The following is a 27707-nucleotide window of genomic DNA, read 5'->3' as shown; positions in this document are numbered from 1 at the left end:
GGTTTATCATACTGGAAATACCCTCAAATATGGTAAAAACAGTTGTCAGAGACGAGATGTTTCTATGTGAAATAACCTTAAGGGAACATTTGAGTTTGCCACCCTGAGTGTGACGTCACATGAACATGACTGCTGTGAGAATATAGTCTGTTCTGTTTAAAGAGAATACTCTGTCCAAATTTAATTCTTATTTAACACAGTCTCAACCACCACAAAAACAAAACATTAAAGCATCAAAGGAGAAGAAAAAAGAGCTTCTGTTACAGACAAAACTCTTTGAGAGATTTCGCCATATATTCTAAACCCAAATATCAACTCATATTTACCCTTTTTAGCAGAATATTCTGTTTGAAAAATATTTCATAATCAAAGCCAGCGAGAATCTCTTCCCTTTAAAACAGAGGTCACACATTTAATACACATACACCTACACCAGCCACTTTCCCAGAACTGTTGGTGAATACTAATTACAAAAGGATTTATGAGTTTCTTTCCCACAGGCTTTTGTGCAATCCTTAGAAATACCACCAATGTTTCAAGAAACCCTGTCTCTAGAGTGTTTTTACAATGTCATTTCAATATGATGCTATTATCTCTTTTATTCCTTCCCCCAAGCTCTCATGGCTACCATTATAGTGTCCAAACTTTCCAAAGGGTTTTTACCTTGCACTTTTTCAATAAAGAGGGTGTTATTTTCTGAAAAATACTCCAAAATCTTCTATTTGCACATGCAGAGTTCTGTTTAGGAGCAGCCATGTGAGGCTGTTGAGCAAATGTTACAAAATGTTATTCACTGTGTTTGACATTCGAGGCATTTACCCTGGCATAAAGCCTTAAGGTAGCAGGGTTATCCTCTGTGTCTTAGGAGGCAATTCACTATCAGCTAGCCTTGCCCCTGAGGACAAAAAGATACACATGCAACAGTTGAGCATAAGCGTTTCCCTGCAGCGTAGCTAAAGTTCAAGTCAAATATCCTCTTTGTGCCTCAGTGTGCCAATCAAACGGCCTCTCCTGTAATGCTAAGAGAAAGGCGTAAGACCTTAGCTGACCCCTGACTGGAGGGGTTCTGTGGTATCGATGTTTGACTTGCTGAGAAACACCATGCCTTCAGCAGTCTCTTTCTCTGGATTTGGGTCCTTTGAGCCCGATCTGCATCGCTGCCACATGGTGATGGTGAAAGTGCCCTGCAGCAACCCCATGAGGAAACAGAGACTTGGCTTTGCGCTGAGAGTACCGACATGTTAGACGTGGGGCCTGGACTGCAGGAGTAGGTTGCGATGTGTCCTTGCGGTTTGGCAGCGAGTCCACCTGTCCTGAGGCAGCGTCCGAGCAGCACGTTGTGGAAGGCTTTCTTAAACTCCCGGCTGAAGCAGGGGTATATTATGGGGTTGATGCAGCTGTTTAGGTAACCAAGCCAGAAGGTTATCTTAAAGACGGTTTCAGAAGGCTTGCAAGAAGGGAAGATGGATCCTAGAGAGAAAATACAGATACAAATCAGAGGAGAATGGACCGAAATATAACCCTAAAGTACCAGTGAGAGCTAAAGATCATTTAGCCTGTCCACAGTTCTCCACTTCATTTTAATGCCTCAGATTATGATAATGTCTCTCTTGTGGCTGAACTGATTAAATCTTTGCAGTCAGGTTTAAAGGCTGGTTGTGAAGAAAGACTTTTACAGCCATAGATATTACCCATGGTCTACAAATAACAATATTTCTGTAACACGCTCAGGCATTCACAAGCAGGGCCTGATTCAATAAGAACGCATTACAGCTTTCAAAAATTACTCCTGCTGTCCCCTCTGTCTCATGGTCTGATTCATAAAACAGTGAGCACTAAAGTTAATCAAATGCAAACCTTCCAAAAAAGTTGTCATGCTCCGAGCATTCACTCTTGTGTGCATCTCAGTGTGGAGAGAAACTGTTTGCACCTTTCTGCTGTGTGGTGCTGTGCTCTCATGCTGACAGAGCACGCTTTTGTCCACAAAAAAGAAAGTGAACTATGAGGGGAGGGTAAACTTTTTCACCGTTTGGTACAAAGCTTCCAAAGTTGAATGTAGAGAGAAAAACACAAAGAAGAAAACCTTCTCATCCTTGCCTTGCACAATGGCTCCAGATCATCTCCATTCATGTTGAGGGTCATTTGCTGATTGCCCTGGACTGGTTCATTTGTTTCTCTTATATCAATAATAGTATGGTCAAAGTTATATAAACATTAGCACAATTATTTTCCCTACCACTGGAGAGTTTGTGCATGGCTAGAAGATGCACATGGCTGTGCAGCAATGTTTGTCAGTAAGATTATTTTATCAATAAAAAATCAACCACACAAACCACTTATCCATATTGCACAAGATTCTCATAAAAATAGTAAACAAAAATGATAATTATAAAAACAAATTTAATGGTAAAAACTAGAAGAACACTCAGAGAGAGAAGACCTCCACCATTAGCCCTATCTCCCAATAGTAAAGAATCCTTTAAAAAAAATTCCTGGATCCAGATGGTGATCTGGATCACTCCCAAAATCTAATCAGTTCTTATTCCATTTTTGACATTTCCTGAAAATTTCATCAAAATCTGTCCATAACTTTTTGAGTTATGTTGCTCACAAACTAACAAATAAACTAACAAAATAAACAAACTAACTAACTAACCCTGCCGATCACATAACCTCCTTGGCCGAGGTAAAAACAGAAAAAAGAGAATACCAAAGCATTATTGGACGATCTGGCTACAGCCTCTAGAAACATGATTCAAAATCCTAATTGAAGTGTGCACAGACAAGATTACAGACTGCTCATACATGGACTGCAGAGGTTTTCAGTCCTCCCTACAACCTTCATGGCAGTCTGCACAAGACAAGCAAGTTTAGATTTTAACTGAGCTGAGAGATTACTGTTCCAGCCTGATGAAACAAATACATTATCTTTTGATCAACACCAAATACCCAGAGTCAGCATAATGAGAACACAAATTATCAGCATTGGTTGCATAAATACCTGTAGGAGCTGACCCGGTTGATTTTTCATCATGGCTGAGCAGTAGGGTATGATCACCAGCTGAACAAGGGTTGTGCACCATCTACTTAATTTTCTTAACCTTTACATCACCTCACTTGTGCAATCATCTGCTCACACTGCTTTTCCTATCACTGCTATGCAGACAATAAACAACTTTTCCTATCCTTTCCACCAGATGACACCACTGTCTCAGCTCAGATCTCATCCTGCTTTGTTGATATTTCTAAATGGATGAGGGAACGTCACCTTCAGGTCCAGTACTAGTCCAAGACTGAGCGCATTGTCATTCTAGCCGGTCCAACCATTCAACCCGAGATCAATATCCAGTTTGGCTCAATTAAAGTCAAGTCAGCCTGGAATCTGGGTGTCATGATCGATGACCAGCTAACCTTCAACATTCATGTGGCCTCGATTGCTCAGTCTTGCTGATTTTTCCTCTATAAAATCAAGAGGATCAGACCCTACCCTCCATCACATCAGGGACCTAAGTCACTAGCTCGACTCTTCTCCTCTGTTGTTCCTCAATGGCAGAAGGGATCACCCAAACCCATTCAATCCGCAGAGTCCCTTCCTACTTTCAAGAGAAGGTTTAAGACCCAGCCTTTTTAGAGAACACAGCATCTAGCTAGACTCTTCTCCACTGCAGTCGCCAGTGGTAGAATGAGTCTTCCAATTCATGTTGGCTCCACTGTCCTGCTCTACTTCTGGGGTTTGGCGCCCAGTTCTGTGTGAGTGATGTACGTCACTATTTGTTGGTGAAGACAACTTAATTGTTGGAGATGATGAGAGGTCTTCTCACGTTAATGATTAGTTGTTTCACTGCTGATTTTTATTATGAAAAACCTAAACATCATGTGCATTGCCTCTAACACTGCATACCTGCACCTGGGTCCAATTGGACTTGAAACCCCGTTTCTTGTGTTGTACATAGGCTAATAGCTTTGATGAGTCAGATGACTGGAAAAACCCAAGTCCATTAGCCATTTAATTTCTTGGTTAACTGGGTGGCAAGCCTGCCTATCTAGTGTTTGATTGGTTACCTAAAGAAGTCATGTCCCAACAAGTGTTTGAGTCAACACCTGCAGAGATAAAACAAGCAATTTTCTCAACAGTAGGAGTTGGGATGTTTCTAGAATAGAGCTCTCTCTTCATTGGGAATAGCCCCTGAACAAGCAAAAGATAACTTAGCCTATGTAGCATGCACGCTAACTGCAGCTAACAGTAGTGAGCTAACATTACTGACTCTGCTACACAAACATGTTCACTATCCTGGGAAAAAAAGCCTGGTCTTACTGGTTGATGATGTTGCTGAGTCGCTTTGTGCAGTCGTTTGTTATTTTGAATCATGTAGTTATATCTAGATAAGCTAATGAACTAATGAGTTCATTATGCTAGCTGAGCCAATTAACCAGCTAGTTGCTCACCAGAATGAGGCATTGTCCACATGGAGACGAAAACGTTATATGCCTGCTTCGTTTTGAAAAAGTTGTCCATAAATATGGGATCGTTTCAGGAAATGTAAGCATGGAACCACTGAAAATGTGTGAAAACACTGTAGTACATATGCCAAGCCTGTACGAGACGCTGCATTGCTGCCACGGAAATGCACCAAAAGAGAGATGATCACAGAAAACCTCTCCTAGTTGCCCTTCTGGTTGTTCTCCGCGGTGGATTTAAGAACATCTGGTGTATGTTGTTCTTGGCGGTGGTAAAGGAGCATCGGATTTTGCTGTAAAAGCCATAATAAGCTCCTTGCTTCTGCAGCATGAACACGACCCTGTAATCTGCCACTGTTGTTTTGGTTCGACAGCGCATGTGACATAAGTGGGCTACACTATGTGTGACATAATTGTTTCAAGAAAGATGCTGTTGGCTGTCCCCACGGAGACGAAACGGTAAGCGTTTACTGATTTGTTCCCAAAACACCGTTTCTGTGTGGATGAAGCGCTGATACAACAAAAACTATTGCTATACTCCTGAATTCGTCTCTGTGTGGTCAGTGCCTGAGACAAGTGAGTAAAACCCATCACACTCCCAATTCAACATAACTGGTAGTTAGGGTAAATGGCAATATTTTAATGTTTGCACAATTTCTATTGATCTGCAATGTTCAGTCAGTGAAATACTGACTACGGATGGCATGGAGTTACAGCTTCCCCTGAAATAACCTGAAAGATTCAGGGCTTTTGAGAAAACATTTGTGTCTTAAGCCCTGTAAGCCACAGCCTGACTCTTCAGATGGGGAAACACAGAAGTTTCCCATGATCTGTGTTTTCTTCAATGGCAATCAGCGGTTTCCTCCCATTAAGGAAGTCACACCAGAATTTGATCCAGGATGGAGCCACTGCAAAGCGCTATCGTCCTCAGATTCAAATCCTCTCTTGCTTTCAAAATCATCTGTCAAGTAACAAATCTAAAAATATAAGAATTAGGTCAAAATGATTATGTCCACTTTTTCTACAGTATAGAGAACATAATTCAAGGCACAGAGTGAAGGACTGCTGCAGAATTAGACACCAGAAATGAGGCTGGAGTTGTGGAAGAATGAGCCAAGACCTAATACAATAGAATTATCTATACTGAGAGATTCGTAAATAGCATCTTAATGGAGGTATCTAATTGAATCAGTTGTTCCTTGGGAACTGAACTACATTTCTACTCACTTCATTCAGATTCATTGAAAATATTTTGCTCTTGCTTGGAGTACAAGATGGAAAAACTTAAGTGTTAGGTCTTAAATGCTTAATGTACAGAATAGCACCAGTGATGGGCATCCTTTATGAGACTGAGGACCCTTATTGTACTTTCTTGCATGTGGATGGCAACCAGGTCCTTCAACACAAACAGGCATTCTATACAAGGCGCTCAGGAAAAATACATAACGGAAAAGGTTTTTCAAATCCCCATTTCGTATATCTCAGACTGTCATCACTAAGAGCCTATATGAACACTGCTCTATGAGCTGTGAAGGTCTGTTTCCATTGAAATGCAGAGCTGTTCTCTGAGGACTCACTGACTTGGGAGGCTTCAGGGTGACAGAGGATGCCTCCTAGCATTACGGCCCATTAGGCCTCATGCTTGTTATCTATAATAGCTTTCTTTGGACACTGCAATCGCTTGGTTCATTTCATTTCATATCACAGCATAAGCCTATTCTGCTCCCGTGGTGTTTTGGTCTATTTGGTTACTTGTAATTGAATTTTTTGATGTCTCCTCTGAGAGACCCGAGCATCAGAGCTGAAGCACAGCAAGGGGGGAAGTTCCTTCATGAGGCTGTGTTCAAAGAGAAGAAAAATCCTTGAGTAACATTAAATTCAAGAATCTGGCCTCAACAGCTTTTGTATAACGATTGTGCTAAACCACAGGAGGGTTGCTGCACCTGAAGTCTATAATTTAAACCATTATTTCTGAACAGCCATTACAGTCAGATGTTTCACTGGTATGGCCATATCTTTGGTTCAGATGGACTGGGCAGGTTCTAGGCACTGGCGATAAAGGTGGTCGCCTAGGGTGGCGGGTGAAGGAGGTGCTGACGTGAACCCTGAACATTTTGAATGAAGCACCAATGGAACAGACTGTCAACTTCTGAGCTTCATCGTCTGACCCCTGAGCCCCTCGGCCCGCCTGTCTCGCTCTTCACAGAATAAAATGCCATTTCAAACGGCGCTTCAAAAGTATCATCATTATGTAGAACATAAACACTGATATGATATTTTACTATGGAGGTTGCACGTTTAAAACCCAGCTTGGGTGGTGTTGATCATGTAAGGCTTTGGTACAGGACACTCAGTTTGAACCTCTCAGGACAGATATTTTGTCCATAATTTCTACTATCACATAACACAATATGACATTCTAATGTTTATTTATCTAATAACAAAATTAAAACAGATTTCTACTTAGTATTGTCAGTTAAATAAAAATATGTATCGTAAAATTAAAGACAGCATAATTATTCACCCCCTTCAAGTCAGTATTTAGTAGATGCACCTTTGGCTACAATCAGCACTGAGTCTGTGTGTATAGGTCTCAATCAGGTTTGCACATCTGGACGCTGAAATTTTACTTCATTCTTCTTTGTAAAACTGCTCAAGCTCTACACAGGGATCAGCCCTTTTCAACTCCATTCACAAATTCTCTATTGAATTGAGGTAAAGGCTTTGAGTCTATCACTTCAGAACATTCACCTTGTCTTTAAATCACATCTGTGAAGGGTTTGCTTCAGGTCATTGTCTTGCTATAAAACAAAACTGTAAACCATATGTCTCTTGCAGACTTGATAAATTTGTCCTCCAGGATTTTCCTTTATTTTGCCCCATTTATTTTGCCCTCTACCTTTTCAAGCCTGCTAGGGCCGGCTGCCGAGAAGCATCCCCACAGCGTGATGCTGCCACTACTATGCTTCACAGTGGGGATGTTGCATCTGTGGTGATGTGAAGTGTTTGGTACCTGAAAAAAAAGGGTCTTGTCTGATGGCCAAAAAAAAAAAAAAAAAAGAAACTGACTTGGAATGCTTGAGTATACCTGTATCAAAAAAGGTGAAAGCAAAGTTATGAAAATCAGATCAAAACAGCATCTCACAGACAAATGCCAAAAAGGCCAGTGTAAGAAACATTTCTTCCTCCTTATATCAGGGCTCCCACACCCTTTAAAAAATCCATTAACGACTTTTTAAGACCTGAACTGATAGAAATGAATACCACTTTTGCGCTGTAAACTGCAAAAAATAAAATGCATAGTACTGGGCAGAATAGTTTTTTTGGGGTAGTGAACACCCAAACTTGATGATTTGTGGCACATTTAATGCATCTGTTCTATCAATTTATAGTATATTGATGTTTATCAATACACTGTGAGCATGTTTTTGGTGCTAAGCTGATTTAAAAGCAGAGAAATACCTTTTGTCAGAGTGGACCTGTTAAAATAAGGGTGTGCTGCATCCTGGTAGCCCAGATGTTAGAACACTGGACTAATGTTTCACAACAGTACAGTATTTATGGAAGGAAAGTCCAAAAAAATAAGAGAGGGGTCCGAGGTCCAAACACTGAATTCCATGAATTATAAAGAATTTTTATGCAACCTGTGGGAGAAGATGGCTGAAATCAGATAAGGTTGGCTAGAAAACAAAGACTGGATAAAGGCATCTCACTCAAAGTGCCTGCTAAAGTTTAAGACCTCTCACTGGTAAAAATCAGACTTTTTAAGGTCTTAATTTTCAAATGTGCAATTTAGGACTTTCAAGACTATTCAAGGGTCTGCAGGAACCTGATATCTGCTGCCACAAGCCTATTTATCTCAGCTTTTGTGATTACCTGTACCTGCTGTTGAAATTGAGCCTTGGCTGCTTAAAAACAGTATAATCAGTTATCTTCAGCTTCCCTCTGCCTCTGGGAGTTTTAACCATAGATTTTACTAGCTTTGTGTTAGTGTGCTGATGTTAAGCATGCTAAAGTGCTAAAATGGGTGGTAAATAAGCTAGCAAAAATTCCAGAGTTTGAGTTCCAGTAGATATGTGGATTTTCTCTTCTGTTTTTGCTTATTTGAATGTTGAATAGGAACAGCTATTCTGTTATTCTGTTCCAGCCAGTAACTGTGACAGTGTGACAGCGAGCCAGCATGCACAATGCAGCTTTCGGTTTTGTTTTGCTCCTGTGACTTTTCTGTTGTGTGAAGTCCATCCACCATCTGTTCAAATGGCAGATTGGGCTAATGTTTCATCTTTTATATAAATACACATAATCAACAAGGGAAAAACATGATCATGAAAGTTATTTCTCACTTTGTAAATATTAATTTGAAAAGGCATTGCTAAATAGCTTTTTATTACAATATTGAAGTCAATGTACTTCTACTGAGATAAAAATGGATCTGTCTCTTTTTAGGTAAAGAGCAGGACTTTTCTGCACAGTATGCCCCAACTTTACCATTTCAATCTCCACTAATGATATCTACTGTAAATAGTTAAGCTGAAGTTTTTAAAAAAAGATGTGTTTAATTCTGTGAATGATGTTTTGCATCTGAAAAGTATCACAATAGACTGGTAATATAAATCTTCAGAAGGCTCTAAGAACTCAAAGACAAGAGGTGCAGTGGCTAGAAAGTATCCCACCCCTCGGATGTTTTACTTTAGTTGATTTTATAAATCCATTGTGGTCAATAAAATGTGCCGTCTTTGACAGAAAAACTACAAAAAACATCTTCAATGTAAAAAGTAATTGTAATTCAAGTCAGTATTTAGTAGATGCTCCCTTTGACTGCCATTACAACACTGAGTCTGTGTGGATAGGTCTCAATCAGGCTTGCACATCTGGACACTTTTACTCCATTCTTCTCGAACAACTGCTCAAGCTCTGTCCGGTTGCCCGGGGATCGGATGTAAAAAGCCCTTTTCAAGTCTAGTCACAAATTCTCTATTGGATGGAGTCTGTGCTTTGACTTGACCACTCCAGAGCATTCCCCTTGTTGTCTTTAAACCATTTCTGTGGAGCTTTCACTGTATGATTTGTGTCATTGTCTTGCTGGAAAATAAATCTTTTCCCAAGCTGTAGTTCCCTTGCAGACTTGATAAGATTGTCCTCCAAGATTTTCCTGTATTTTGCCACATTCATGTTACTCTCAACCTTGACAAGCCTTCCAGAGCTGACTGCCAAGAAGCATCCCCACAGCATGATGCCACCACCACCGTGCTTCACAGTGGGGATGGTGTGACGTGTAGTGTTTGGATTTCTGCCAAGCATCGCATCTTGTCTGAAGGCCAAAAAGCACCATTTTGATCTCATCAGACCAAAAAAGCTTTCTTCCACTTGACTTTGGAATCTCCTGGACGCTTTCTGGTGAACACTAGTCGAAATTTAATGTGAGTTTTCTACAACATCCTATTTTCCCATAAAGCTATGACTGGTGAAGAATCAGAGCAACAGTTGTATGTAGTCTCTCCTATCTCAGCTCCTGAAGCTTGTTACTCCTTCAGAGTAGTCATATGTCTTGGCGGCCTCTCTCAATATATTCCTTCAATTCCTTAAAGATCAATTTTAAATGAACTCCAAGGGATCTTCAGTGCCTTGGAATTTCTTTTGCATCCACCCCCTGACTTGTATTTTTCAATACCCTTTTCTCTGAGTTGCTTGGAGTGTTCTTTTGTCTTCATGGTGTAATGGTAGCCAGGAATACTGATTAACCAGTGACTGGACCTTCCAGATGTAGGTGTTGTTATACTAAAATCACTTTAGATACAATGACTGTACTCAGGTGATCCCCATTTCACTAATTGTGAGATGACTATCACTTATTTTACATTACATATTTTTGTTAAACTGACATTACTGTGCAGAAATCTTTTTTTCATTACCTCCACCAAGGAGGTTATGTGATCAGCAGTGTTTGTTAGCAACATAACTCAAAAAGTTATGGACAGATTTTGATGAAATTTTCAGGAAATGTCACAAATGGCATAAGGAAGAACTGATTAGATTTTGGTAGTGATCTGGATCACCGTCTGGATCCAGGAACTTTTTAAAGGATTCTTCACTATTGGGAGATAGGGCTGATGGTGGAGGTCTGCGCTGTCCAAGTGCTTTTCTAGTTTTGATATTAAATAGTTTCATTGGATTTTTTTTTTTTTGTCATAAAAGCCAAATCATAACGACCATACCTGCTTCATAAAATCAACAGAAGGGTAAAATATCTGAGGGGGAGAAGACTGTTTACATGCACTTTATGACAAAATGACCAACTCAGAGCCCTGTGGTGTTCCCTGCACAAAGCATTTTGGCACACAGCCCAAATGTCTTTACCTTCTTCTACCTGACAAAATAATCCTTTTAATGCAAAACACTCATGTTGTTTAAATAGCAGATTAACTTGTGCTTTAGTAAGCTTTCAGGGTTGTTTTGTCTTAAAAAGAGGAGTGGTCAGGCACAAAGCTGGCATATTCCTATCTTGAGGATGAAGAAAACAACTAACAAAAGCCTGGTCAAAAATCTTAACTCTGCATTTAAATATGTTTATATTATAGGGCACATTAGATAGATGTGCATATATCATGAAATCACAGTTTACTTCTGTGGAGTTTGTTTCCAAGCTTTCTTCCATGGATATCACTCTGTTATGTCTAATATATAGAAAAGCAGGCTTTCATTCAACAGAGAGTTGGATTCATAATATATAATGATGAGTGTGTGTAAGGAATATAGCCAAAGGTTCCAGCAGAGAAAACAAGTAAATAAATGCCTACTGTCTACTCTTTTTGATGATAAGCATGCAAAACATTAATTAACGTAGATCCTCTCTGATGCTGTCAGCATTTCTAGAGATTTAATAACTGAAGAGCACAGACTGGTGCCTCTTGAACAAGCAAAAAAAGGTCTGCCACTACAATGCGAGGGTCTTCACCGGGTCTTTTTAATTGTTTCTGGTTTTGTTAGCATGCTTCAGTGGAATACAATATAAATCCTTTAACAGCCTTTTTCATACAATGACTGTCTCTTCTGTATTCATGGGCACAATGAAAAGAGAGAAGCTAAAAGAGCCATCCACAGATTAGTCCTTTTAGGAATAAACACTCAAATCAGGTGTGTAGATAACAATGGTTCAGCCTTCAAGCTTTGAAGGGAAGAGAAGCTGACATTCTGATTGGTTGGTTGGTTGTCTTTTCTGCAGTCATTTCCAAGGTCTGCCCATGAATTGGTTTGGCCCCTGAAAAACCCAGTGAAGGGGCCCAGCTATTAGTGGGCTCTGATGTTCAAATTATATATCTTTGCCCCTTATAAACCACACTTTCATCACTGTTCCTCCCTTTTGTTGCAAAATTTGTTTTCACATTAAAGAAGAAGTAGTGAACACTTCAGCATTTTTTATCAGCTATACACTTAAGTATCTGACAGAACTATGATAAAAATGCTGGTGTTATTTCTGGCACCAAACTGATAAAAATCTGCATTTTGTATTGTAATTAGCCCAAATGGACATTTGCCTTGAAAAATATTTTCTGAAAAGGTGGGGCTCAATATAAAAGGTAAAATGTTACCGCCTCTAACTGACTGTACCATCCAGAGAACACTCCCATCCTCTCCTGCACCTCCACTGCTTCGGCTCAGAGAGCTCCAGCTCTAGTAGCACCGGTGCTAGAGCCAACAGCCCAAAAAGGTAGTGCTTAGGACCACCACGATCCACCACCATCCCACAGCCTGCTTCAGGGGACTCTGGAAGGGAAAAATCCTCCACCTCAAAAGATCACTATGAGGCAGCAGTGCTGCGGGACTCTGTCACTTTCTGACAATGAGAAGTCACTGGAAAACCCTGTCCTCCAAAATACACTAACAACTACAAAAAGTCCTTTTCCCCTCCCTCCTCTCAGTACCAAACTGCCCACTTTCTGTGCATGTTTGAAATCCTGAAGTGGGCGGGGTTAACTCTGAGCTGGGGGTTCACTTACAATTTAAACCCATTTTTTGCCACTTTGAGTCAATTTCTTGCTACTTTTAACGCTTTTCACTACTTAAGCCGCTTGTTTTTGCCCCTTTAGCCATTTTTAACTGCTTTTCACCATCTTTACAGACCATTTTTATAACTTTAAACCCATTTGTTGCCACTTTAACCAAATTTCCCACTTTTAAAGCACTTTTCTCCATTTCTATCACAAGTTTTTGCCACTTTTTTCCTCTTAACCCATATTTGCAGCTTAATAATAATTTCTGCAACTCTTTAACCACTTTCAGCTCCTTCCATTTGGCTCCAGAATGCCTTGATAGTCTTGAAATTTTATTGTGCCCTGCACAGATTCAAGACAACCTGTGCCAGATGCAGCAAAGCAGCCCCAGAATATAACAAAGCCTCCTCAATGATTCACAGCAGAAGCAGCGTTCTCTTCTTTGGATGCTTCATTTTTGTGTCTGTGAAGAATGAGCTAATGTAACTAGCCAAAAAGCTCCAGTGTTGTCTCATCTATCGTTCTCCCAGGAGCTCTGTGGTTTGTTAATAGGGGTGAGTATTGGAAAGAACCTGGTGATATGATACCTATCATGATGCAGGGGGGCCAATATCAACATTTTGTGATATATATATTGAGGTATTGCGATACTATGAGAAAGGCGATATTTTTGTAATTTAACATAATAAAAATATCATTTGGGTTAAAGAGCTTCTACATATTGGTGTATAAATCACTGCAGAAACATAAAAATGATTTTGGTAATTACCAATGCTGTTAATTTAGGGCAGATGTGGCATAAACCTTACTTTGGGTGGTGGTCTAATAAATTTGTTAAGCACTGTATACATATAAATTTGTATGTATATGTGGGTGTGTGTATGTTTATTTATAGAAATAAATAACTGTAATTTTAAGTTAATATGGAATATAACACAACAGAATTAAGTCATAAATAAGAATGTATTTAAATTATATGTATAGTATATATATATATATATATATATATATATATATATATATATATATATATATATGATGTATTATAAAATATATGGTCCTGCATCATTTAGAGTTTTAACTTTTTTTTTTTTGCAAATTGAAGATAAGGATTTTTCCCATTTGTTATCATGAATTTAAATACTTTAAGGATATCTAAAAGAAAACTGGAGTAGTAAGAAAAAAGTCTACACGCACATCCAAACCTAAGTGAGCAGGTGCTGAGTCGAAAAAAAGACGCTGTCAAAGAACAGAAAAACGTCTCGCACTCAGCAGGGTTCCAAAATTATAATTTTTTATCGCACCAAAGTAGTGACATTTTGAGCAGAGCTGCTCTCCATCAGATGATCATCTGTTTTACATCTTTTCTAGCGGTACCATCAATTTTGTCCAGGCCAGTTTCAGTGTTTTTTTGTTTAAAACTTATTTGAATCATTATTAGTTATTTCAGTGCCTGTTGTGTTTTTTTTTCTTCAATAGAAGGTTACCAACATTTTTGACCACATGTGTAATCTAATATTCCTCAGTGTGTAACTCAATAGTGTAAGAGTAACCCAACACTGCTTCATGCCTTGATTGTGCTTCACAGAAATGGCAAAATGTAGATACAAAAAAATCACTGAGCACAGCACGTTCAGACAGCGGGCTTTATGCCATTAAAGTACTAACAAAAGGAAATGAGCCATATTAAAATTCAAAGAAAGGTATTAGTACTGTTGTGCAACAGAGCCTGAATGATCTGTTGAAAAGTCGCACCTCTGAAAAGGTAAGCAGTCATCTTTGTGAAGAATTTCTGAGGCAGCCTGGGAATGGCAATCACTTGTATTAATTTAATACCATAATAAGTAAGATTTAGTTACTGTTCCATCCTAAATGCTGTATTTCAAAAAATCTGTTAATTTAAGCCAGAGAGCAGATCCTAGTTTTTTAGAGCTTCCCTATTGTTTGCTACTAGATTAAACACTGGGTCCTTGTTATGAATGTACTCAGGTCCAATAAAAGAAGAAGAGATAAGAAACAGCCTATTATTTGTTCAAATAATGTGTCCATTTACGTCTCCCCCATCGTTTCAATAGGTTCAATAAGACTACAGTGTGTGTAACCAAATACATGTTTCAGCAGTAATCTCACCATCTGTGTGCTGGGAGCAAACTGCTGACACACTACTCTCCTTAAACACACACACTGGTCCCTGCTGACATCCGCTTATCTCCCTCTGGTAATAAGAGTTATTTAAGAAGCTATTAAGATTTTAGATTAGGCTCATAAATGTTGGTTTCTGTCCTCTCTTATATCTATGATATCATCGCCCTTATCGCATTTTTGACAGATGGACAAATGGGAGGAAGGTATTTTCTGAAGATATCAAAAAATCTGGCAAAGAGGACATTTGACTTTCCTTCAGTGCCTGATATTTTTCATTTAAGCTCATATCTACACTCAGGTCTGACTACCAAAGAATAATTATCCTTAATTAGCTAATTTCCATTCAGGTTTCCTTCTTTTTAAATTTTAATCAACATTTTTAAATAGAAAAAAGGTGACCTCTATAGGAAATGAGTATCAAAGACATATTTTATGCATTCATGGTGATGTGAATTATAATAAAGAGAAAACCCCTTTTCGAATGAAATAATTGATGAATGGACCACGATCATTCTCTGCCATCATCTTCTGGTGATAACATCCACGCTACTCTTGTCATGTGTTACCCATCTCCCCACCCCTGACCCAGACATTTCCAAGCTGCACAGAGAAGTGCCACTCTCCTCTGTTTATTTCTTATCTTGAATCAACTTTTTTTTTTAAACAAAACCACACTCCACAAGGTGTATTTGCTTAATAGTTAATTACTGTTTTTGTTTCATGGATGAATTTTATAGTGAGGGAGAAAAGCAGTTCAAAGTGGCCTTCTTGGTTTGCACTGTGAGCGATCCTTGAATGCTCCACGAGCAGTTTGCATTGGGAATGCAGAAATTCAATATACACTGTCATGGTTTTGGGGTTTTGTTGGGTACATTTTGTGGTTCTTCAGTTTCCTGAGCCTTTTTTTTTTTTTTTTTTTAACTTCCTGTGTTCCCTAGTCTTTGTGTTTCCCAGTTTATTTTCTAGTTCCTTAACTTGTTCATTCCCTTTGTGTCCTTGTTTTCTGCATCCCTAGTGTGTTTCTTGTTTTATTTAGTAGTTTTCTTCTCCTTGTGTGTGATTTCTGGTTCTCTTCCTGCCCGGGTGTTTTTTCCCTCCAATTTGATTGCCCTCACTTGTATCTTGTTTGCCCTCAGCTGTGCCGTGTTTGCTCTCACCTGTGTCCTGTTTGCCCTCACCAGTCTCCCTGTGTCTAATAACTCCCTGTCTATTTAGTTTCTGTTTTTCCCTGTGTCTTTGTCAGTTCCTTTGTTAATCCCCAGCTCATAAAATCTTTCCTGTTTATCTCCAGTGTTTCCTCGTGTTTTCTTTGGTGAGCTATAGGTTTTGTATTTTTTGGCCTTCCATGCATTTTGATTTTGTTAGAACTTTTGTTGCATTGTTTTGCGTTTTTAATTTATCAAATGTTTAATTTTGCTTCAGTACCTTTGTGTTTGGGTCCTCCTTTTGAGTTTTTTGCTATTGCTTCATAATGAACAGCTTTTCTTCATAATTATGGGTGAATCATCAATGAATGAAAACAGTGGTGAATTGTTAGGTAAATATACCTTATGGAGTGTTTTTATCAAAGACAGTCCTCAGTTCAGAACAAAAAATAAGCAACAAAGCTGGCCAGAGCCGAGTAGCATATCCTAGCCTCTAATTGTTTATATGGAAAGCCCTATTGTAGCTAAATTTACATGCTGTGTGTTGTAGTAAGCAACAGTCAAACTTACTATTTTGTTGAGTTGTACATATTTTTATATTTTAAGACAATAACATGCCTATATGTTTTCAACAGTACATCAATGCTAACCCTTTACGGAAAACTCACTTAAGTACTTTGAAATTCAAAATCTAAGTCCTGGAATATCATTGGTGGCAATCCCATGAGTTTTTTTTTTACTGTTGTCACTTTTCTATATATTTACCATTATTATGGCAAAAATTAAGGTAAATGAAGTGATTATTTATGGTTTCTTGTCTGTTTATGTAAAAAAAAAAAAAAAGTTTGCACTTAAAAAAAATTGAATACAAAATATGACATGACACAAAGGCAGGCTAAACCACACAGAGCCATCTGAGATGGCTGCAGAGTCTCCTGACAGGGGCAGAGTTAGTGAGGTTGACTTAGATTCTGGCCTCTTTTGAAGGGAAGACGTGACTGGCTTCAGAAAAGTAATGGTTGTAGTACCAGTTTACTCTGATAATCATGAACATGGAATTACTAAGTGAATTTTAGCAATGATGAGACTCAATACAAAAAAACCCTGATTTATGTCATTTAACTCAAATAAAGACGTTAGACTGTTGTAAAACTGACTAAAATCACAAACATTTCATTACACATACCATTTATTTTTCCTTATAATACCATTTGAAAACCTAAAGAAATCACAAATATTTAATGCTTACATGAATTTAGGCAGAAATAAGGCTCACAGAAAAAAAACTTGTATAAACCACATAAGTATATAAATAAAACTGTTATGTTATAAAAATAACCAAAAGTCACTCAACATTTGTTCCTTGAAAATTTCTTTAAATTAGTAAAACTAACCACTGGATCTCTCTTTATTTTTTATAAACCTGTGGCAACATCTAATGACACTAAAGAGCACTGTTATCCTAGATATAATGAGTTTTATTAAAAAAAAAAAAAAACTTCAGTATGGTTGCTAAATGAAATAGTTATATGCTTTAACATTGACATCATTTCATCTCCATAAATGGTTGAATGTCCAAATATGGTTTCACACTAAAATTACAGTAATTTCTAGAAATTCTATGCAAATGAAACCTACCATGATATTTAGCACCACAATACACCTTTAAGGTGTGTGAGTTTCATCAGCCATTCATTGTTTTTTTAGGATGTTAGGGCCATATGTCTGGGACTAAGAGAGATGTTAAACTGCGTTTTGCGAGATCTTGAGGAAATAGGAAGTTTGAGAAGCTCTGGGCCACTGCTGATTGGTCAGATGCTATGATGTCAACTCCTTTGATGTTGGCTGATCTCCACTGATTGGCTGAGGAAAATCATTCTGGTTCTACTGTGTCACAGAGATTTGGGGGAGGCCATAAAAGAAGTCAGCTGAAGTGACCATATATGGTTCCTTGCCCCATAAAGGGTTTAGGGTCACACATGAGCTCCAGAAAATGATCCCATGAATCTTAACTTCTTTGTGACTTTAAGGAGCTTCATAATATAACTGCCTAATCTAGACCATTCATCTTAGATTAATTACCACTAATATATTTACTACTACTACTACTACTACTACTACTACTACTACTTAATTTAAGTGTGAATCCCACATTTCAAATTGCCTCAGCAGACCAAACTGTGAAAATGTTGACACTGGGTTTCTAACTGAGCCTAAGGAATAACAGGGAGAGAGTACTCAGAGAGCCTGAGGTCTACAAAATACGAGGGACTTAAAACAAGCAGTGAACTTTTAAAATGAGTTGTAAAATCAACAGAGAGTTTGTGGAGAGAGGCAAGGAAAAGGGTGATGTGCACATTTTTGGTATGTTAAAAATCTGGAAGCAGCTTTCTGCTGGAGGAAGCAGACTTGCCACAGAGTTCATTTATCTGTTGAAATTAAAGGAAGAATGAAAAATCATACCAAGTTTTTAGAGAAAACTTTACCTAAGATGATAGTGGGCCAAACTGAATGCAAATAGAGCTGCTGGATTCAGAGGGAGCTAACAGAACTACTTTAGTTTTTTGTTCATTTTCTTTTAACAGGCTTTGTGCCATCCAGCCTCTAATCTTTTGAAAGCAGTCAAACAGCATTGGTAGGACTGCGGGCTGTGGATTTTAGGCAGGAGAGAAATCTGTGCGTCATCTGCAAAACAGTGCAAAGATGTTCCGTGTTTTACATGCACAATGTGACAGCAGCCACGAAGAGAACAGATGAGGTGAAAATAAAGCCCAGAGGAACCCCACAGGGAAAGGCAGCCAGAGAGATTAAGGTATTTTTAAGCTCATTTTGCTACTACAACTATGGTACCTACTCCTTCTATTACTACAGCAATCACTGCCACGACCACTGCTTCCATGCTGCAACTCTATACATTTGAGCCGATACAACTTATGTTAGTGGAAAAAGAATAGCATCTGATCAGTGCACACAGTGCAGGCTTTGACAATTATGTTTTTAAAATGACAGTTTGCTACCCCATCCTGTCTCAAACAGGACCAGCTACCTCCCTCTCTTCTTTTGATCCTTTTCCATGGTTTGGAAGAATTAAAATGTGTCAAAAAGCAATGTTTTTAAAGCCTATGGCATAGTCTACAGACATACAAGTGTCCCTTCAGCATCTACAAAAGACTCCCAGTGTTTTAATCATTTTACAGATATTGGAGCTCAGAAAGACTTTGCCATATAATAATAGTTATAATAATACAGTTTAAATGAAATAGACAGATGGGAAACAAATACTTTCAGAAGCGCAGGGTTGTCAAGTCTGTGATTTATACAGTGATGACTAAAAGTGTTCACACCCTTGAATGTTTTACCCTGAAAACAAATTTCTACAAAGTTATGTCAATTAAAGGAAAATATGTAATGTAAAATAAATAAATGCGTAAATATTCACCCTCTTCAATTCAGTATTTAATAGATGGGCTGTAATCACAGCTCTGAGTCTGTGTAGATAGGCCTCACTCAGGCTTGCACATCTCGACAATGTAACTCCACAACATTAACCTTGTCTTTAAATCATTTCTGTGTAGCTTTCGCTGTATGCTTCAGGTCAGTGTCTTGCTGGAAATAAATCTTCTCGAAAGTCATAGTTCTCTTGCAGGGTGAATAAGATTGTCCTCCAGGATTTTCCTGTCATTTTACCCTCTACCTTTACAAGCCTTCCAGGGCTGGCTGCTGAGAAGCATCTCTACAGCATGATGCTGCCACCACCATGATTCACAGTGGGGATGGCATGTTTGTGGTGTTTTTTTTTTTTGCTTTGGTAATGTGCAGTGTTTGGTGTCTGCCAAACATAGCACCTTATCTTAAGGCAAAAAAAGCACCATTTTGGTGCTGTATAGCACTTCTCTAGTTATCAGACTACTTGAAACGCTTTAAAAGCCATTCACACACTGATGGCAAAATCAGCCATCACTATTAGTTAATCCTGTTCTAATGCATCCGTACCCATTTACACGACACCAATGAAGCAGTGGAAGCAAACTGAGGTTAGGTGTCTTAGTTAAGATGGGGATCAAACCCACAACCTTCTGATTATGTGACGACTGACTCTACCTACCGAGCCACATTAACCCCTCCTAAGGAGTTGTTGGAGGCCAAAGCTAGGCTTAAAAGTACTTTTTTTAAACTTATAGTCAACATACTGTTCTGTTAAGATGCTTTATTGGTGGTAAGGTATGTTAGTCTATGCATAGATTAGGCTAATTTTTGAGATGTTATGGTACTTTTGCTCACTAGTTTTTACTGCTCCCCCATGTGCAGAGAGAGCGAAAACAGGGTTACAATTTAGAGGAAAAGTTCAACACTCTTTCCATTGTCCTGGGGACAGATCATTTCTGCAGATCGAAGAAAATCTTATAATATGACCTTGTTAAATAGAGGATTGCCAGGGGTTTATCTTTCAGAGAAACAAACTCTAGGCTCTTAGGATTAAATTTGATAATGTATTGTAAAGAAAAAGCCTGCTTTGTGCCAGTTCAAAAATAGAAGAGTGAAAAAGTACCTACCGATGGGTAAAACCAGGAAAAAAGGGAGCCAGCACAGGATGAAGCATCCAACTACAATGCCCAGCGTCTTGGCTGCTTTCTCCTCTCTGGAGAACTTCAGCATCTTTGGAAGGGAAAAGGTGGTGTGTTTATGCCTCTCCTCTCCCTCCTTATTGTCCTGTTTCTCAGTCTGAGTGGTATGTCCTCTGTGGATCCTCAGAGTCACCCCCTCTGTCTCAACTCCTCCGCCCTCGCTGCCCTTCCTCAGGGTCTGTGTCTCTCTCTTTGCCACTGTGTAAACACGGCAGTACATGGCCAGGATGATGGCTAGAGGTATGTAGAAGGATCCAAGAGCCGAGAACAAAGCATAGCCAGGCTCTTCTGTTATACGACAAACCGTTTCATCTTCAGGTTCAGGCTCCTTCCACCCAAACAGAGGGCCCACAGATATCGCTGCTGAGAGTCCCCAGAGAGCAGCGACTGCAGTCAGGCCTCGCCGTCCTGTTGCCATGGCTGGGTACCTCAGAGGGTAGCTCACAGCGAGGTAGCGGTCGATAGAGATCACACAAAGGCTAAGGATGGAGGCGGTGCAGCAGAGGACATCCAAAGCGGCCCAAACGCTGCAGAAGGAGCGTCCAAACACCCACCTGCCCAGAGCTTCAGAGGTAGCAGAGAAGGGCAGGACGGCAGAGCTGAGCAGCAGGTCTGCCGCTGCAAGGTTGGCGATGAAGTAGTGCGTCACGGAGCGCCAGTGGTGGTGGAACAAGACAGAAAGGATAACCAGGATGTTGCCAAGGACCCCAAAGACGACAAACACCACCAGCAGCATCCCCAACAACACGGCCTTCGCTACATCCATTCCAGGGTGGGTGGAGGAGCTGCAGTTCATACAGAGATCAGCCGCAGAGAAAACGCTCATGTTCTCTGCTGGAACCATTGTAATCAATAAAGTCCTTAACTTTGTCTGAATAATGGCGGCTTAAACCCTCCACCTGTCCCTGCTTCCTCTTACTCAGTGGTTAAAATAATTTCCTGTTGATTAAAAGGGTCTTTGAGTTTTTTCTTGGCAATAGCAGCTTTTGCCATCTCCTTGCCAGTCACATGGCCTCTGTCAAGTTTCCTTGGCGCAACATCACTTTTAGAGGCAGATGTGCCGCTGTAATTTGTCATGTTTACTCCAAAAGAGCTTAATAAATCAATTTTTCCTGTTTTAAGTGGCAGTCATGTTCAGACACGCTGAATGCCTTTATTGAAGGAAACCTGTCAAAACAAGGAAAGAGATAAAGCATGATTAACACCACAGAGCCCAAAGCCTTTATAAATCCTCCAAACACGCTCGTAAGTGCTGCTTTTTGTTCAGCGTTGAAGGAACAAATCAAAACCTCAAACATAAAAAGGGAAATAAATTAGTTAAAATATTAGCACAGAGTTTCCAGTCATTACTCAAGGGTAATAATATCAGTCATTTTCACTAGATGAAACCTCTTTATCTGCATGTTGTCCTGTGCAGATGTAGAGGAAATTTCTAGAGAATTTCAACACAGACTGCTTCATCTTCTTGACTTGCCTGCCAACATCTGAATAGAAAACTTTCAGAGGAAAACTCAACAGCAATCAATATGACAGGACCAAGACCTGAAAATGCAAAACATAGGGGCTGGGCTAGATGGTATGGAGCAGGGGTCATAAACTACATTTGAACATGAGCCAGCGATTCCCTTGATTTACACTTTGGGGGCTGGACTTAAACTAAAGTGCATAAACATTTTGATGTAATTAATACATTTTTGTTTAATTTTCTTTTTCATGTTGAGCATCACTGAGTTTGGGTCTAATGTGCTGTTTCATGATTGGGGAAACCACATCTTACCGTCCTCTTGTTTGAAGTTCAGTGACCAATAAACCTCAGACTTACATCTGTACCTCTTTCAGTTGCCTAGAGGGATACAGGACTACCAAGGAAACTGCAGGGTCTAGGTGTAAATCTTAACAACACTTTGTCAGTTTTCAAGATTTGAGTTCAAAGAAAAAAAGGAGAATCCTTGAGACCTTCTAGAAATGGCTGTCTCTGTCGCCATGAGGAAGAAAGGTCTGCCTTGGAGCCTGAAGGTCACAAATTCAAATCTTACTTCGGCTTGGTCATGTTTTTTAGAACTGAGTCTAAAGAGAAAAGGCAAAAGCTTTAGGAGATGATAGCAGGTATAAGTCTACAGTATGTGGGCTTGGGAGACAGAGGTCTGTCTGGGAGTCTGAAGGTTGCAGGTTCAAATCTTACTATGATTTTGTCAGTTTTCAGGTTTTGACTCCAAATAAAGAAGGGGAAACCCCTGGAAGACCAAGGCAAGTGTCTATCTCTGTAGGCTAGTGAGATAAAGGATTGCTTAGGAGTTCTGAGATTGTGTTCAAATCTTACCATGGCTTGGTCAGTTTTCGAAATTTGACTCCAAATACAGAAGGGGAAACCACTGGAAGATAATGGTGCCTTCTATCATCAGTCTGGGAAGATTTAAGAATGCCTGGCACTCCAGGGGTTGTGGGCTCAAATCTTTCCAATACATGGTCAGTTTTCAAGATTTGAGTCTAAAGGGAGAAGGTAAAAACCTTTTTGAAGACTTCAGCAAGTGTCTTTATCTGTAGCTTTGGGAGGGAGCGGGCTGTCTGGTAATCAGGGGGTTGCTGGTTCAAGTCTTCCTAAGGCTTGGTGAAAACTTCAGTTTAAAGTGAGAGTGGAAAACCTCTGGAAGACTTGAACAGTTATCTGTCTCTGCAGCATAGGGAGGAGGTTGTGTGTTTTAAAGTCCAACATCCCAAATGAAGATGATAAATGCACCAGAAGAAAATGTGAAAGGTACTGGTGACGCAGCAGAGTAGTTCTGTAGACTCACAAGCACACATATCTTGGATATGGCTATAATGTCAGTAACGATGGCAAATGACCTTCGTTAGTGACCTTTCAAGATCCCCAGTCTCTGCAAAATCTTAAGTCTCAAGCTTTTTACCTTTATTATGGTAGGACAGCCAAAGAGAGACAGTAGAGAGAATGGGGGACAAGGGTGGGGGATGAAAGGAACCAAACAGCGTTGCGATTTGGAATAAATCCTGGGATTAGTGTTTTGAGAACTCTAACCTCTGTATATGGGTGCCTGCTCTACCTATGGCCAAAAAGCACTGTTTTGGTTGCATCAGACCAAAGAACTTTTTGTCCACTTGGCCATGGAGTCTCCCACATGCCTTTTGGGAAAGCCTTGTCAAGATTTAATGAGTTTTCTTCAACAGTGGCTTTCTCTTTGCCACTCTCCCATGAAGCTTTGACTGGTGAAGAACCTAGGCAACAGTTGTGTGCAGAGTCTCTCCCATCTCAGCTGCTGAAGCTTGTAACTTTTTCAGAGTAGTCATAGATGTCTTGGTGGCCTCTCTCACTAGTCTCCTTCTTGCACGGTCACTAAGTTTGTGAGGACAGCCTGATTTAGGGCAGATTTTTTTCTTGATAGTGGATTTAAATGAACTCCGGGATGTTCAGTGCCTTGGAAATTTCTTGTATCCTTCCCCTGACTTATACTTTTCAATAACTTTTCCTCTGAATTGCTTGTAGTGTTCTTTGTCCTCATGGTGTAATGGTTGCCAAGAATCCTCATTAACTAACGCCTGGGCCTCTCAGACGCAGGTGTCTTTATACTTGACACTGTAAACTTTTGAATTTTCCAGATTTTGCTTCAATTAAACTTCACAACTGTCAGCAGTAATTCCAGGTAAAGCCAAAGTGAAAAAAAAATCAGTTGTTTGCATTCAAACATGAGACTCATGCTGAAAGTTTTGGTTGATTTTAATGAGCTTTATGTTCGTCTGAAAACGCCACAAATGGCAGGCACAGTCTCCTTGTCATCCTACAGAAATCACTGCTTTATTGTCTTTTTGTTGCCTCTACAAAGACAGAATAATGACCATTAGACACCCTGTCATAAATGCCATTTTTCGTATCTTTATGTAACCAGGCTGTTCCATCAAAGAAAAAATGATTTTGAGAGACTGCGGAGGCTGCTGAGCTCTTGAACAGTAGGGGCTGTGAGGATTATAAGGGAGAAGAAGAAAAGGAAACAAGACGTAATCGAAGGCAGAGGTAAAGACAAGGACACCACTGCTCAGTGATAATCCTTTGGGGAAGAAGGAAATCATCCGTGGTGTTATGAGAAAACAAGCCATTCATGCAGGGGTACGGAGATAAATGATAGCAAAGATTCCTTTCTTTATAAACCAGATATGCAGCTGCAGCCTGTGAAAGCTTCCATTAGGGTCCTGTGTCTTTGAGCTGTGCACTAACTCAACCTCTAGATGACAGGCCAGGAATTGAACCTTGAGGAGGGCACTTTATTATGATGGCGAAGGCTTTGGCCACTGATAGACTCACTCTGTGTACGTGTTTGAGATCTGAAATGACAGAGAGCGAGATAAACGTGGTGAGGGAAAAAATGAAAAAGCAGTGATGATAAAGCCCCCAAGGAGTACAGTCATGCTTGTCACATGTTCGTGCATCGGATCAAAGGCTTTCCCGCACTGCACAGCCCACAACCAGGCGGAACAAAATCCCTCCATATAAACACTTGATGCTGGGATCAGTAGCCAGAGGGGGAATGGAAATGAAACAGGCGGTGAATGGATATCTTGGTTTGTTTCTGCTGAAGAGCTAAATGAGATGATATTTGAAATACGTTTTTGCTTGTAATGAGATTTCTCTGTGTGGTGAAGTGTCTGCGCGAAGAGATTAGCTGCATCTGAAAGTTTTATTTTCTCAGCCCACCTGTGTTTGAAAACGGCGCTCTAAAGTGGTGGACAAAAAATAGATTTACTTAATCCAAGGTGGCAGAGAAGAAACAAATCAAGGTGAAACCAAATTATCTGCAACATGTCATGCATTTCATTTCAATTTTGCTGCACTGCACAACAAGTGTCAAGGTGGCAGTTTGGAGAGAAATGTTTTTCTTGAGGTTAAAAACCGGTGGCATGTTGCACCAGCTATGTGCAGGTTTAAACCTAAATGTTAATGGTAAATGTCTGTGTTAAGTTCAAATAAAAACCTACATTTAACTTCAGTTTGTCATTGGTTGCCACATGAAGATGCATTAAAATGTTACGTCAACAGGTAGTTTATCTCTTTCCTTGAAGTAACCCCGCTTTTCAAAATGATGCACCGAGGCAAAAATAATCTACGGAGGCATTACACCTACTAAGAGGTAGGTGAAATTGAAATGTAACAATTCCTATGCTCTAATTTACACTGTTGTAAATATAAGCAATGCATAACCTCAATCAGAAGCAAGAACTTGCACTCAAACTAGGCTAAGTTTCAACCCGCACTGCCTGTACAACCTTATGCAGAACATTATATCTTGGATAGGTAAACCTAAAAGGACTGCAAAATGCTTGGCTGGTACATTTTGTTATGCATTTGATGTGTCCATCAGCCTGTTCAACATCCCAGATACTCAGAAAAGATGGTCGGTGGAAACATGGTTGAGTGTTTCAGAGTTTTTTTATTTACAGTTTATATAAAAAGTATTCACCCCTTGAATGTTTGACTTTTTTTAATGGTTTTAAGAATCAACCATATTCAATATAACTGGGCTTTTTTTGGCAAGAAAAAAAATTGTCAAAGTAAAAAATGATTTTTAAAAAGCTGTCAATTAAACAAAACTATATAACATAAAATAAGGGACTTGAGCCCTGTTAAAGTGACTGACCTAATTCATCAGAGGTCCAGCCAAATGGTGCTAGTAGTCCAGTTGCTGGTTTATCAGGATCCCTGCTACCATTATCCCAAGAAGACAAAGGAACACCCCAAGCAACTCAAAGAATAGGTTTCTGAAAAGTATAAGTCAGGGGATGGATACAAAAGAATTTCCAAGGTGCTGCACATCCCCCTGAGTTCAGTCAAACCAAACGTTAAAAAATGGAAGGAATATTGAACATGTGTAAATCTGCCTTGATCAGGCCATCCTCACAAACTGATGTTTTCTCCTAGATAAGTGCTTTTGGGCCTGAAACTGAACAAACTGCAAGTGCTTCACACTTCCAGCCATCAGGTAATGTCAGAAGTCTTGAAAAATATGCTACAGCAAGCTACATTTTGAAAATAAAAATGGATGGCACTTTATTTGAAAGCACTTTACATTTGAAACCTATCCTAGAACCAGGCATGCCCATAGGATTGACTGGTCTGAAAAACCCAGTGAATGAGCCCTCCCCAGTTGTGATTCACTGATGATATCAATTCACGTGTGTTGGATCAGCAGAATTGGTGCTCACGTCCTGGCTAACAGTTTCCATTTTGGAACTGAAAGGTACAGCATGTCATTAATGGGTTCTGATGTTCAAATTGTTTCATGCCACTCTTTAACTTGTTTATATTACTGTTTCCACCAATTTTTTTCCACATTTTTAACCTGTTTTTTCTCCTTTTCTTAAAGCCATTTTTGCCATTGATTGCCAATTTATGTCACGTATGACCAATTTTTGCCACTTTGTACTGCTTTTCACCCTCTTTTGTTGCCTTTTTTTCTCTTATTGTCATTCTTGCCTCTTCTGACCTATTTTTGGCTTTCATAAACCTCTTTTCAGAACTTACTATCATTAATTTTTGCCACTGTTACTAATTTGTTAAATACTTTTTAACCCCTTAATATCACTTGAGCTGCCTCTTTTAACCTATTTTGCTACTTTTTGCCATTTATAAGTTTTCACATTTTCTCACCCATTTTTGCCACTTTTGCCCTTTCTTAAGCCATATTAAGATCTCCCCTTTATCTCCCTTCTGGCTGGCCTTGCCTAGAACCAATCAGTTGTCATTTGCTGACAAAACCCTTTAGCAGTGGCCAAATGTTAGGGCTATACATTTAACCAGTTTTTAGTGTTAAAGTAATTCCTTTAAGGGCTTCCTTTCCTATCCAAAGTTTGAAAAACCATTTGAGAAGTAAAAACTGAGTTTGTGTTGAAAGACAGAATGTAAACACAGACTCTTAGATAGAATTGCACGCATATGTTTGAACAAATTAAAACCTAATCATCGTCAGATACTGCTGAGTTTGTTCTTCCCCTTCAAGCAGACTGTGTTTTGCATGCAGACAGTGCTTGCTGAGATGCTACTGAGCCATGCTACTTCACATCAAACAGAAACCAGAACACATCTGGTGCTAAAGCAATGTCTGATGCCTTAAAATTTTCATTTTTATGCAGAACCTGTAAATAGCGATTTAGTGCATAACTGACAGGATAGGCACTTCTATCTTTATATTCTATATTCTAAGGCTGCTCACCAAGCTGCTGTTTTGATGAGTTTGGAGTGAAAACATGTTGCTTCCTCCCCTCATGTTGAAAACATAAAGCTCACCCTCCACTAAAAACATCCCTGCATGTCTCTGCTTCATTTTTCATTCATGCATATA

At 39.4% G+C, this 27707-nt stretch overlaps 1 protein-coding gene across 1 annotated transcript; it reads right to left on the bottom strand.

Moving 5' to 3' along the window:
* Window positions 1-997: 997 nt before the first annotated feature.
* Window positions 998-21208, bottom strand: adra1ab (adrenoceptor alpha 1Ab). The gene is made up of 2 exons (XM_041811617.1): window positions 20293-21208; window positions 998-1470 (listed from the first exon to the last, which is right to left on the bottom strand). Exons 1-2 carry the CDS (start codon window positions 21206-21208, stop codon window positions 998-1000), a joined length of 1389 nt encoding a protein of 462 aa, XP_041667551.1.
* Window positions 21209-27707: the final 6499 nt, after the last annotated feature.

Source organism: Cheilinus undulatus, linkage group 17, assembly GCF_018320785.1.
Source record: "Cheilinus undulatus linkage group 17, ASM1832078v1, whole genome shotgun sequence".
Lineage (NCBI taxonomy): Eukaryota > Metazoa > Chordata > Actinopteri > Labriformes > Labridae > Cheilinus > Cheilinus undulatus.
This window is presented reverse-complemented; position numbering and strand designations above follow the sequence as displayed.